The sequence below is a fragment of the Nelusetta ayraudi genome, unplaced genomic scaffold (assembly GCF_046127955.1).
Source record: "Nelusetta ayraudi isolate G7.1 ecotype Tasmania unplaced genomic scaffold, CSIRO-AGI_Nayr_v1 ptg000162l, whole genome shotgun sequence".
Classification (NCBI taxonomy): Eukaryota; Metazoa; Chordata; class Actinopteri; order Tetraodontiformes; family Monacanthidae; genus Nelusetta; species Nelusetta ayraudi.
Genome location: NW_027466212.1, coordinates 61,244 through 75,000, shown reverse-complemented (window position 1 = coordinate 75,000; position 13,757 = coordinate 61,244). Strand labels below are relative to the sequence as shown.

General features: G+C 46.3%; 1 protein-coding gene across 1 annotated transcript in view; it reads left to right on the top strand.

Moving 5' to 3' along the window:
* The window catches only part of urm1 (ubiquitin related modifier 1), an 8,589-nt gene extending 5,348 nt beyond the window's left edge, over positions 1-3,241 (top strand). Inside the window, exons 3-5 of the mRNA XM_076013937.1 lie at positions 427-508; positions 2,022-2,070; positions 2,426-3,241. Of these exons, the coding sequence (XP_075870052.1) occupies positions 427-508; positions 2,022-2,070; positions 2,426-2,494 (200 nt within the window). The 3' untranslated portion in view covers positions 2,495-3,241. The remainder of the gene's footprint in view (positions 1-426; positions 509-2,021; positions 2,071-2,425) is intronic.
* The last annotated feature ends 10,516 nt before the right edge of the window (positions 3,242-13,757 follow it).

The window sequence follows — 13,757 nt, the reverse complement described above, 5'->3', positions numbered from 1 at the left end:
TGGCAGGAGCCGCTGATGTTCAGGTGAAGAGCTGGGGGGGAGAAAAAAAAAACGGGGATGTCGACGGGAAGTTTTATATTTCCAATGATTCCAATTGTTCCACCATTCCAGTATGTGTAGATTTTTTTCCAAGCCGTCTGCCTTTCGTTTTCTATTTCTCCTCCGCCGCCGTCGCTCGTGGTCACCGACGCCGGATCCCCTCCCCCCAGCCCGGGCCTATCAGACACACACACTCATAAATATACATACACACACACACACACACACACACACGCCTTCGTCCCGCCTGGTGATTCCGTCGCGTCACATCGACCGGGTTTGGGGCTGCAGCCGTGCACCTTGACCTCTCCCCTCTGACCTGTGACCTCTGTTGTCTGTCTGTGTATGGGCTTTGTGTGTGTGTGTGTGTGTCTGTGTGTGTTGCAGGGGATGTGAAGCAGCTGCTGGTGTGGATCCAACAGAACCTGCTGAAGGAACGGCCTGAGCTCTTTGTGCAGGGAGACTCTGTGTGAGTGTGTTTCCTCGCCACACACACACACACACACACATCCTAACCTAATGCACCTCTGTAAATGATCGCGTGTGACTTCACAAAGCCTCATGTGTTGCGGATGATTTGATTCAAATCTCAATATAAAGGTTTTAATGTAGATTTCTGCTCTTTTTTTTTATTTTTTATCATTTTCTCTCCTATGGGTGAAGAAAGTGCTGAGATGCTGCAAAAATAAGAGTCCAGCCCTCAGGTTACAGTGAGATGATTACCTGTGTGTGTCTGTGTGTGTGTGTGTGTATGTGTGTGTGTGTGTGTGTGTGTGGGGTTCGCAGCGGTCTTCCAGCGCTGGCTGACTTTTACAGCTGCCTTTGTGCGCCACTATTTATAGCTCCTGCACACCAGTGAATGGAGCCTGCGCACCTATAAACCCTATAGATTAGGTGTGTGTGTGTGTGTGTTTGCGTGCACGTGTGTGCGCACGCATGCACGCTTTATGTCGGCTGCACGGCGGCCAACGTCATCAAGGTGTTTCCTTTGTTGTCTTCTGACGGATGCTCCGTTTCTTCTTTTGTTCCTCCCCAACACAGCATTGTGAGTCCGTGTGTGTGTGTGTGTGTGTGTGTGTGTGTGTGTGTGTGTGTGTGTGTGTGTGTGTGTGTGTGTGTGTGTGAGTCTGTGTGTGTGTGAGTCTGTGTGTGTGTGTGCGCGCGTGTGTGTGTGTGCGGTTCCTCTCGCATTGCCTTCTTCTCAGTGACGTCACCGAGGAGCCGCAAAGGTGCAGCGAACCTTTTGCTCCAACATTTTCATTTTCATCCGTGTCTCTTTCACCTTTCTTTTGTGCGTTTAATCTCCTCGTCAACCTGGAGACAAAACAAAGATGCAAAGTGGATCCTGAAGGTCTGAACCTTCAGCTGTTTTTTTCCACAGGATTTAGGCTCAGTTTGTATGCTTCTTTCGTTCTTCATCTTTTTTTTCTTTCTTTTTTAACAATTATTTTTGTCGATTTGTTCCTTCAATTGAGAGCAGTGAGAATTGTCTGAAGCTGTGTGTTCACCAGTGTGGCTTCTCAGGGCTTTTTCTTTATATTGCAGAGATGCATAAAAATTAAAAAGCTTTATTTTATTTTTTTATTTGTTCTTATTGAAATTTTAAATATTTGTATTTTTTATTTTTTTTCTCCAAATAAGCTGCTAGTGATGCTCATTAGAAAATAAATAAATATATTCATATTTATTCACATCTCGGCTCATGTCACTGATATTTACTGATTAACAATTATTAGGAAAAAATCTAGATGATTTCTGTCAAATGATACGTGGGGGAAAAAAACGTGGAATTTTCTTTTTTCTTGCTGCTAAAACATTTTTTTGCAGCGCAATTTCCAGTCAATCTTAAATTTCTGTCCTGTCAACTTCAGATGTTGCTGGTGGTAGTTGTGTGTGGAAGTGTGTGATACCAATAAACTGTGTCATTTATTTATTTATTTATTTATTTATTTATTTATTTATTTATAATTTTGTACTTGCAGGAGACCCGGAATTCTGGTGCTTATCAACGATGCCGACTGGGAGCTGATGGTGAGAACTGGGAGACATGTTCACTGCTCCACTGTGTGTGTGTGTGTGTGTGTGTGTGTGTGTGTGTGTGTGTGTGTGTGTGTGTGTGTGTGTGTGTGTGTGTCTCCTTGCTGGAGGATGTGCGCTGGCGTTTACGCCTCAGTTTGAAGCCATTGATTCAGTCGCAGGATGTAAATGAAATGAAAAGTTTGTCATTGATCACCGCCCAGTAGGGGGTGGTGTGTTTGTGCTTGTGTGTGTGTGTGCGTGTGTGTGTGCGTGTGTGCGTGTGCGTGTGCGTGTGTGGAGGGAGGGAGGGGGGCATGTTTGTTTGCAAACACTGGTTTCCCTATTTATGTATTTGCGTGACCCTCAGGGCCAGCTGGACTACCGACTGGAGGACCAGGACAATATTGTGTTTATTTCCACACTCCACGGTGGCTAGAACTACACACCACCACCACCACCACCACCCCTCCCCCCACCCTCCAGCCCGCCACCATCAGCCAAGGTGTCGCCGCCGGGCCGCCGGCAGAGCGACGAGGAGCTCTGGCACGGAGGAGGACTGAGAGGAACCAACCAAAGGAGCCGTGTGGGTGATTGTGCCACGGTGGACAGGAAGTGCTGCCCGCTTCTGCTCACACACTGTGTGTGTGTGTGTGTGTGTGTGTGTGTGTGTGTGTGTGGTGGTGGTGGTGGTGGGGGGGGGGGGGGGTGAGATAGAGACTGTAGGACGCTGAGTGATCCTCCAGACACCACACTGACCTCCTGCCTTCCTTGTTAGCATCCTGGAGTAAATCAGTCACGGCATCATTTGGCCCCAAACACCCTCTCATGTGTTATTATTATCAGTCACGTATGTGAGATTGTGACAGTGTTCCTCGTCTCTCCTACAGTCCTGTTCCTGACAAAAAACATTTTTATTATAACAGCCATTTTTAATTTATCTGCTGACAGTTACATTAAAAAAAAAAAAAGTCCTTGCATTCTCTTAACTTGTGTGGCAATATTGTTTTGTTTTGTTTTTTACTTGTTATTAAACTGCTACAAAATACATTTGATTGCTCTCAAAATTCTTTTTTTTCTCTCTTCTTTTATTTTAAAAAAAAATTGTTGATGGGTTCATTTTTTTTTTCTTACAGTTTATTTGGATCATTGTTATTGTTTCTCATATTTTACCCTCTTAAAAATAAAATGATTATTTTTAATAAATAGATAAATTCAAAGTGTCTAAATATTTTATTTACTTTTTACTTTACATTTTCAGAAAATGTCAATTGTATACTTCATTATAATTTTTAACAGTTCAGTCTATTTAATTTTAGCAATTTTAATGTATTGAATTATTTTGATTTTGATTTATTTTTAATTTATTTTTGCGTATGTCTAAATTTTACTGTAATTATTCCAAAATAATCAGAATTTGTGTCCAATTCTAATCCAATTCTTTAAAAAAAACAAAACAAAAAAAAAAAAAAGAATAATATAATAAGAACTGGCTCAAATGTGGACACACAATCGAATTGTCCACTTCTAAGAAAGAAAAAATCCGTTTCTTTTGTTTTTCCTTTTGCAGTCTGTCAGCAGCAGCTTCATCTTCGCGACTTCTCTTGCCTCCATATTTTTCTCTGACTAAATTATTAGGATTATTTTACACGTCCAAAACGTGCCTGTTTGTGCGCCGAGCCGAACTCAGCCGAGCCGAGCCGAGCCTGGCTTGTCCCGCACACGGAGGAGGCCCAGCATCCCGCCTCCGTTAATTCCCGCTGATGGTTCCTATGCGATCGATTTAAGCTGAGATCTGTGATCAGAGCAGGTTTAGGCTGATTAGAAGAGACTTGAGGGAGGCTTTTATTGCACCACTCAGACGGAATAATAAGAGAGAGAGAGAGTGTGTGTGTGTGTGTGTGTGTGTGTGTGTGTGTGTGTGTGTGTGTGTTCGGTGGGTGGGGTGTGAAGCACAGGACCACTGCGGGAGGTCGAGCCCTCGCCTCCGGGATGCCCTCCCAGCAGCCCCGGGCCACCTAAAGCCTTTTCTCGGTTGTGGAGTCCGATTTGCAACGGGAAACCGAGCAGCAGAAAGGAAATGCTAATGAGGCCGCGAGGAGGTCACAGCGCAGTGGCAGGCTTGTGTGTGTGTGTGTGTGTGTGTGTGTGTGTGCCAGGGGTCTCTCGGTTTGCTCCTCTTCCTGCTTTTAGTCGTCATTTTTGCAGCCAATCGCAGGATGCAAAATACACAAATTTCAGCTCCTCCTTTAACAGTCCTGTGTATGTTTAAGTATGTGTCTGTGCACGTGGTGCCTCGTGCACGCGGCCCCATGGGGACATGCTGCTGCTGCAGCCGTACTAATGGTGGTGAGGGAGCGACCCTCGCAGCTCTGCATTGAAAACATGGAGGCGATGGTGAATCCACGCCTCTACCTAACGTGCCAGTCTTGTATTTTGCTCAAAGTTGAATGTGTCCGTTGCGCCTCATCTCACACTTACAAGCGCCTGTATTATTATTTTTTCTGTCTGTATGAGCAGCACAACTGTTGACCGTGTTTTGATTCTTGCATTTTCACAAATATGAGCCTGCAACTTGTGTGGAAGCTCACAGCCTCACCACAACTCCTGTAGCACCAGTGCCAATATGAAATCCGCTTATTTTACTCTGTTTTTTTTTTGTTGTTGTTTTTTTAAATAGCAAAAATGCATGTTTTTGCTATTTGTCCAAATCATCTCAAAATTATCGCATCATATGTATTTATTCTTGCTATGATAATTTTCTCCGTTTTTAAAGGTCCAGGACTGCACTGAGTGTGCAATAAATAAAGATATAAATAAAATAAACACACACACAAACACGTATGTGTCTGTATGTACACGTGAGCTTTTTGTGTGATGCTATTTTGAATTCAATTGAAAATTCGAATGTTGTGAAAAACGTGTTTATTTCTTAGGTAAATAAAATCTCACATATACGTATATATAAATATATAAATATATATACATATGTTACCTTAACGTTATTTTTGTCAATGGTAAAATAAATAATATATGAAGTCAATTCAATTTTTCTTAACATCCTTTTCAAGACAAACGCCTTCAGAGAGAATACTTGTGTCGCAATAATCGAATAATCGTTGGAAATGAATCGTTTTGTAAGTAAAAGAGATTAAAATCCCTCTCATGGATGACATCGTATCCCACGTGATGCCCCCAGTGACGCGGCAGCCTGCAGGGCCTCCTCTCAACGTCCTGCAGCATCTTCGGACTCGAAATTCGCTCCCAGTGAATATAAAAACACGTAAATCCAAACGGTTTCGTCCTCAGTCAGAATCGGACACAAGTCGTCCCGCCGTTATGCCCCCTGGCCCCGCCCCCTCCTGTCTGACCCCTCCCCTCACATCCTCTCAGGTGTCGCGCGTCTTTTTTGATCTCCTCGTCCGTCGTGTGCGTCACGCGGGCCTCACGCACATCACCACTCCCTCCCCCTCTCTCACCACCCTCCGCACTATTTCACCCAAAACGCAGTCGATACGTTCGACGCCTCCGCTCGATACTCGCCATTGGAAAACAAACAGGCCCCTGATTAGACCTTCGACCAGGACGAGCTCGCGCCGAACCGCGCGCCCCTGCCTGCCTGCCTGCTGCGGCCGTCTGCCCTCCGCTTCCTTTCCTCATGGCCCCCCACCCTCACCCTCTCCCCATTCCCTAGGCGCGTGCACCCGCGGCTACGCAACTGTCGCCTGCAGCTTCTCCCCCCCCCCCCCCCAAAAAAAAAAAAAAACAAAAAAAAAAAAAAAAAAAAACGAGACAGTAACACACACACACACACACACACACACACACACACACACACACACACACAAAGCCTTTCTATAGCTTCACTGTGCGTGCGTGTGTACTGGGGCCTATATACACAGACACCCACAGTCCCTGTGCGTGGTGGCGGCCGGCCAGAGAGAGGCGGCGGTGATGAATGCGAGGCTGCAGCAACAGATGTCCATGCACAATTCTTGGGGATTGGAGCGGAGTTTACTCAAGAATTGCGTTTGGACAATCAGCCGCGACAGACTCTGGTCCTGGTGCGCGTCATCTCGGAACCACAGCAGTGGAAAGGAAGGGATGAGGGCTTAGTTAGATTGGGTAAAGTGGCTGAAGAGAAGAGGAGGAGGTAGCGCGGGGCGGCCTGCGTGGCACGGCAACATTCCTGCATCCCTGCGTGACCTCACGTTTCCTCTCGAGCTGCGGATTATCGCGGCGTGTCAACACTTGAGCAGCAGCAGCAGCAGCAGCAGCAGCAGCGGGCAGGTGGAGGCCCAAACACTTTGATTTCTGCACATCAACGAGCTGCCATGCAAACTTTCCCCCCATGCAGTGTGACGTCTCCAGGCGGACTGAGTCTCACCGCTCTTGCAAAACTAATGACCATAATCATAAATAGCAATAAATGATCTTTTTTTTTTTTTTTTTTTTTAAAGGAAATCCCTGGCCAGCCGTCACACAGGCGGCTGTTTGCACAAGTTGAACCCGTCCAAGTGCGGCCCTTATTGTAAGATGGCTGCGAGGCATCTCTTTGCGAGAAAACGTCACCTCCGTTTGGCCCACACGAGTGCCCATACTTTCAAAGTGTCTCCAAAAATAAATAAATAAATAACAATAATACTATAATAACAGGCTGGCTGGCTGGCTGGTGTGGTGGTGGTGGGTGAAGGCAGAGAAAGGGGGAGGATGGGTGAGGGGGGGGAGAGAGACGGAAGCTGGAAGTCCCAGACTGAGGAGGAAAACACGCGCTTCGCCATTTCTGCACCTGTTCGGTGCAGGAGGAGGAGGAGATGGAGGAGGAGGAGGAGGAGGAGGAGGTGATGGGGTAGAAGTGATCAGTTGTGGAGGCTCTCGGTGCACGAGCGACGGCTGCAAAAAAAAAAAAAAAAAAAAAAAAAAAATCTAGAAGCGAAGGGAATTCTGAAGAAAATCCCCTTCCGACTAGAAGCGAGCAGGAGCGCGTAAAAATCTGTAGTGAAAACATTTTTTTTTAAAGCCCTTGTAGTTCCTATTGGTGCGTCCTTGGTTCCGCGTCCACACCGTGCCTTGCCGTGCCGTTCCAAGGTTCTCCCTCCAACCGAGCACGGTGACAAAAACGGAGGCAGCAGCAGTAGCGGCAGCGGCAGCGGCGGCAGCAGCAGCAGTAGCAGCAGCAGCAGCAGCAGCAGCAGCTCCTCCGTCCTCCCTCCTCGGCTCTCTGGCACCGACTGGCTCCGCTCGCCGGATGGATGCCTCTCTGCCCCTCTCTCCCGGCTGGCTCCTTCTTCTTCTCTACAACAATGCAATTAGAAGAAGGGGCAGAAGAAGAAGAAGGAGGAGAAGAAGAAGAAGGAAGAAGGAGAAAAGGCAACAAAAAAAGAAAAATCAACAGAGAGGGGGGGGGGGGACCCGCTGCGGCCGCGCACGTCGTGCAGGCGGAGAGGAGCGGAGCGGAGTGGAGCCGCTCGTCGCTTGGTACTGAATTTGAATAACACCACGGGGTGATAAATGTCCATTGTACTGCTTAAGTAATGAATCTCCGCTGTCCTCTGTGTCACACACACACACACACACACACACACACACACACACACACACACATGGGCCAGCAGCTGCGATGAGGGACCAGCAGCGCCTCTTAAAGACACAACAGCCTCATTTTCTGAGGCTCCCTTCAGGAAACACACGCGCGGGCGGGCGCGCACGCACGCGCAAACACACACACACACACACACACACACACACACACACACACACACACACACACACACACGGGCGACACTGTTGACTCTGTGGCCGCGCGGCGTGACGTTTGCTGTTTGTCTTGTCGTGTCGCCTCCTTTTCTCTCTCTCTCTCTCTCTCCCTCTCTCTCTTTCACTCTCCCTCCCTCTCCCCCCCTCTCTCTCGTGTGTGTGTGAGATGAGATGAGATGATCGGTGCAACTCTGTAACCAGGCACCCGGACACGCAGCGTCCCCAGCACCGCGTGCAATAAGAAGAAGAAGAAGAAGAAGAAGAAGAAGAAGAAGAAGAAGAAGAAGAAAAGTCCACTGTTCGCCCCGTGTGTGTGTGTGTGTGTGTGTGTGTGTGTGATGCTCATGTGATTGGCCCATTATATCTTAAAATATCTCTGTCTGTTATCACAGATTCAATGTAACTCTTCCCTGCTGTGTGACAGAGAGCAGTCTGGACATCTTTCCCAGACTCAATGGCAAATAATGCACTAAAGGTTTAGAAAACCTTGCTTGTCACTGCCTCTGCACAACTTGACTGTCTTTTGCACATCTTTTCGTTGCTTGTTGTAAAAAGATTGATTTGAGTGTTTCTATAACTACTGTATAGTTAATTTATTTATTTATTTATTTATTCTTAGTGTAGTTTCCCAATGTGGGATCAATAAAGTACATCTATCTATCAATCTATCTATCTATCTATCTATCATCTTAAAATAAAAAAATTGAAAACAAAATAACATTGAACCTTAGTTGCGTGAAAAATAATGATTTGCACACACAAGCAAAAAAACAAAAAACAAAAAACAAAGCAAACGGAGCAAAATCAGTGGCTGTTTGATGTACTCAGTTACACATTAACAACTGCACACACTCAATCGTTCATAAGCTGTGATTGTTTAGTGTCTGTGTTTGTCTGGAAACATTTCGATGGTTAAAACTGCCCGCTGATAAACACAACAAACAAACAAGCAAGCAAGCAAACAAATGAATGAAATCCCACATCCATGTGACTATAATCCTGCTATTGTGTGCACGTGCACGTGTGTATGTGTGTGTCTGTGTGTGTAGACTGGAGAGCGCAGATCCAGCGCATCCTCTCGTCGAGCCTCTCAGCACTTTCCAACGCTGCGTTTGCTCTGCAGCTTTTTGATGCTTACAAACAGCACGCCCTCTCTCTCTCTCTCTCTCTCTCTCCCTCCCTCTCTCTCTCCTACTCTCTCTCTAATAAATCATCCTGTCTGATTCCGCCCCGGGCGCAGGGGGTCCTCCTCTTTAAAGCTCAATCCGTTTTTTCCCCTTTTCATCCTGCTGAAGAAGCCGAGTTAACCTCTGCTGATCCACGGGGCCAGAGCCCCTCTCGGTCCGGCCCCGCCCCTCATTCATCCAGCCAGTCACTCATTCATTGCTCTTTTTGTGTGTGTGTGTGTGTGTGTGTGTGTGTGTGTGTGTGTGTGTGTGTGTGTCCAAGGCGAACCCCTCCGTCCCACCTCTCCTGCAGAGGCGGGAAACCCAGAGAGAAGTCAAGAGGCTCTCTCCCACTGCTATGTTTCAACACTCCAGACTCAAACATTCAGGGAGGTGAACCTGTTCTCTCTCTCTCTCTCTCTCTCTCTCTCTCTCTCTCTCCCTCTCTCACTCTCTCTTTCTCGCTCTGTGAAGTGACCTCATTACAGCTGCAGCGTCCAAATCAGCCCATTAGAAATAAACGTGGTCAGAATTCAACCCGGCGCCGCCAAAGTCCTTCCCATCTGCCTGCTTTCCGTCTTAAAGGGACAGTCTGAATTTCTCTCGCTCCACACATCCTCGTCCATGTAACCCTTCCGGAGTTTCACAGACAAAAAGAGTTTCACTGCAAAATTGACAATTTAGCAGCTGGGCCGAAATTGATTTATTCTAACGTCACAGTTTTTCCATTTTCTCTTTCTCTAATTAGATCCAAGTTAAGCCTTTAATAGAAGGCTGGTCCTTTAAAAAAAAAAAAAAAAAAAAAAATCCTTGACTTGTCTTGTTTTTATAATGGTCTCTAGTGGGAGAGGCGTGTGTCGCTGTTGTGAGTGCCATCATTGTCCCGCCAGGCAATGTGAAGATAATCAGTCGGAGTCCAGAGAGCCGGAGGAAAAACATCCTTCTGAACCTTTATGTGACGGAAAACGAGGCCCTTTTAGCGCGCCGGCTTTCAAGCAGGGCCTGCTGGTCTTGTCGCTGGTGTATAGTTGGGGTGTGTGTTTCTGTGTGTGAGTGTGTGTGTACACACAGACGCAGTGGGGGAGCGCCGCGCTCCACACGGGGGCCGCTGTGCCTCCCTCCATTCACTAATCAATGTTTAACCCGCTGGCTAAAAGGCCTGGCAGGGGAGAGGGGAGGGCAAGAAGAAGAAGAAGAAGAAGGAGAAGAAGAAGAAGATTTGATTTTGATTTTTGAAAAATAACATTTATTTGCCGCTAAGAAGAAGAAGAAGAAGAAGAAGAAGAAGAAGAAGAAGAAGAAGAAGAAGAAGAAGAAAGGAAAATAGGTGGAAGAAGGCAGACTGAACTGGAAGAACTGAAAACTGAAGGAAAATCAAAGGAAAAGTGTGCGCAAGGATCACACGGAGGAGAAAAAAATAGAAATTTTCTCTTTTTGATGCAGTGGGAGGGAGGTGGGGAGGCCGAGGAGGGGAGTGGGGTAGCACTAAAGCAGGAAGTGTGGGGATTCCCTCGTCGTGGGAGGAGCCTGAGCTCATGTGGTGCCGCTTGGGTTTTTGTGAGCAGCCCCTCTGCTTCGTTGCTGTGGCCGCATTCCAAATCTCACATCGCTTTGCCTCTAAAAAACAACCGGGCAGAATTTTGACCGAGCCCGGTGCTGCTCTGCTGTTCTGCTGTCCGTCCGTGCAGTGCTGCAGTACTGGAGATTGGTCTTGGTCTCCAGGCTGGGAGGCAATAAAAGTCATTTTGGTTTTCATAACCTGTTCATAACAGTTATCATATATTTATAAGACAATACACAAAGCAATAGGGCTCTTGCTCGCAGTTAGCTGCCATCTTGTGCCGCCATTTCTTAAGGAAGCCTCCTGACAGTGAACTAGACAGTAAAGGTGCTGTCAAGGTGGGCTTCCTGCAGTATTGGGCTTCCTTAAAAAATTCACAGACTGGACCTTTTATTGTTAATCGGGCACATTTTCAAATACATGAAAATACATTACTGTTAAAAGCAGGAGAATACGTTTGCAGTCAGTGTGAGAGGTCAGTGAGGGTCACTGGGGTTCAAGATTTTAGGGAGTATTCCCACACTCACATGCTCACACGAGTGTAGTTTGTATACACACCCTGACACACACACACACACACATACACACACACACACACACACACACACACACATCGCCCCACCACCCCCTCCACTCTCAAGTATGCCGCTGCCTAAACATCCCCCAGAATTCTTGGACGGCCGCTGCCCTGTTGCCTGGCAACGGTGCGACGGACGGCGTCATCCAGGGAGTCACGGCGAGGATGAGAGGCAGAGAAGTCGACACTAATCTCCCCGACACTCTGCACGGATCACACGCAGCCGTTTGTCACGGGGGGGAGTCGGTGTCACAGCACAGCACAGCACAGCACAGCACAGCACAGCAGAGGAGAGCAGAGCAGAGCAGAGTGGGCCCAAAAAGTCGTATGCAAAAAAGAAAAAAAAGAAAAAAAAGAAGAAAAAGAAGAAAAAGAAAAAAAAGAAAAATTCCACCAAATTGTTGCGCAGAAACTTTGTATCGCTGGCAAAGCGTCGCGCCTCAGGGCGGCTTTTTAAAGGGGGAATTACGAGTAAATTTGTTGACGGTGTCTTTCATATTCATGAGAGCCTCTAATGCAATCATACCTGAATCCTTGGCCTCGTAATCTGGTTATTTTGCAGCTTTTCCACGAACGTTTCCCTCCGAGCCGTCAGCCGCTCACTGCTGACTAAGTGCTGCCCTGTTCAAGACCAGATATGTGTGGTGTGTGTGTGTGCATGTGGGTGTGTGTGTATATATGTATATATATGTATATACACATATATATATGTATACATATATATATATATATATGTATATATATATATATATATATATATATATATACATAAATATTTACACACACACACACACACACACACACACATATATATACGTATATGTAAATACAGTATACATATATATGTATATATATATATATATATATATATATATATATATATATATATATATATATATATACATATATATGTATATATACTCTTATGAATATATATATATATACTTATATGCGTGTGTACATATATATAAATATACACACTCATACATATAATTACATATTTATGTTTGCATTTGCGTATATGTATATGTTTGTGCACGTTTTACAGCACCGCAGCGCTTCCTGTTTCAATTCCAGCCAAGCCACACCTCTTTCCCCTTCATTTGAAGCTGATTGGTCAAGTCGCACTCACACCAGGTGACAAGAAGATCACTTCTTCAAGACAGATGCAAACAATTTTGCATGATTTAACAGCTATTTTTGTTGTTGTTGTTGTTGTTGTTGTTATTTTTTTCCAGCCGACAAGCTGAGGCGGCCGCAGCTGCTGGGCAGGACGAGGGCGTCGGCTCAGCGCCTGAGTGACGGGTATTGACCCGCCCAGCCCAAAGACGTCTCTGTGGGAACGCTATTGATTGGGGCCGCAGCAGTAAAGGTCCAGGAGGCCTGTGAGAATGTCACCGCTCCCTGGTCCCCGACACAAAGACGCACACAAACACGTCCAGCCTGAACCCACCACCGCATTTCTCCTTCTTTCTTTTTTTTCCCACGATACGCTGGCAGGCCGACCGAAGTCTCATTTAGCCCTCTGTTTATGGCCTCCTGCTGAAACTGAAGCTTTGCTGGACCTTCCACATGTTGAGAAGGGGACAAACACAGGGCTGTCTCAGGGGGCGGAGCCAGCACCTGACTGGGGCTGTGGTCAGTAACCTGCGAGCGGTATTTGATCCCTTTGTGATGTCACGTAGGGTCAAATTTCCAGAAATGTAATATTAGTGTTTTTGCTCTGTTTGTTTTTTGTTTTTTTTTTAAGCCAAACTGGCTCCAGCAAAAAAGTATTAAGTGTCTTTATTTTATTTATTTTATTTTGCTTCAATAGCTGGAGGAGAATTTAATCTTCCCGAGGCTTGAAATTTTTTTTTCTCAGCATCTAATTTCATTTTGCTGATGTGGAGCCGAACCAACCGCGAGGTCAAGACAGGAACCACCTCCACTTTATTGACTTTTCTCCCCTCCTTTCTTTCTTCTTTCTGCAATCTGTTCAAAACAATGACATTTTTTTGGGGCCTCCCGTTCCTTCACACGCCCTCCACCCCACCCCCCCACCCTGCTCCACCCTTGACCTCGCTGTGAAAAGTTAGTGCAGCCGAGGTTGAACTCTCCCAGATCTACTTCGGCCGCAAGCGTTGGGAAAGTGACCTGACATGCATCCCAGTGTGTGTGTGTGTGTGTGTGTGTGTGTGTGTGTGTGCCAGTCCTGGCGACATTCGGGGTGTCATGAATAGCCGAGATGTGACTCCCTGACCTCTCTTTTGTCCGCTGTGTGTGTGTGTGTGTGTGTGTGTGTGTGCGTGCGTGTGTGTGTGTATGTGTGTGTTGCTCCCTCACGACTCTTGGAAAATAAAATTAAAGCAAAAAGAGAAATCTCTTTTTGCTTTAATTTTATTTTCCGGCTTCGTCCGCCCGTTCGCCGATCGCGACTTCTGATCGCCATTTTTTCCACTGCAGACGATCAGCCGTCCAATCACTGACCACCCAGTCCCGACTCTTAAAGGCACAGTTCATCTTTAGATCCCGAAATTTCCTTAAAATCTGCCGCAAAATGTCGATCGATCACAAAGGTTCTAAAATCTCACACATCCATCTTGCAACGCTCCCATCGGACACAGTTTTCCAGTCCGTCTGGCCTTCTAGTAACCTGGAG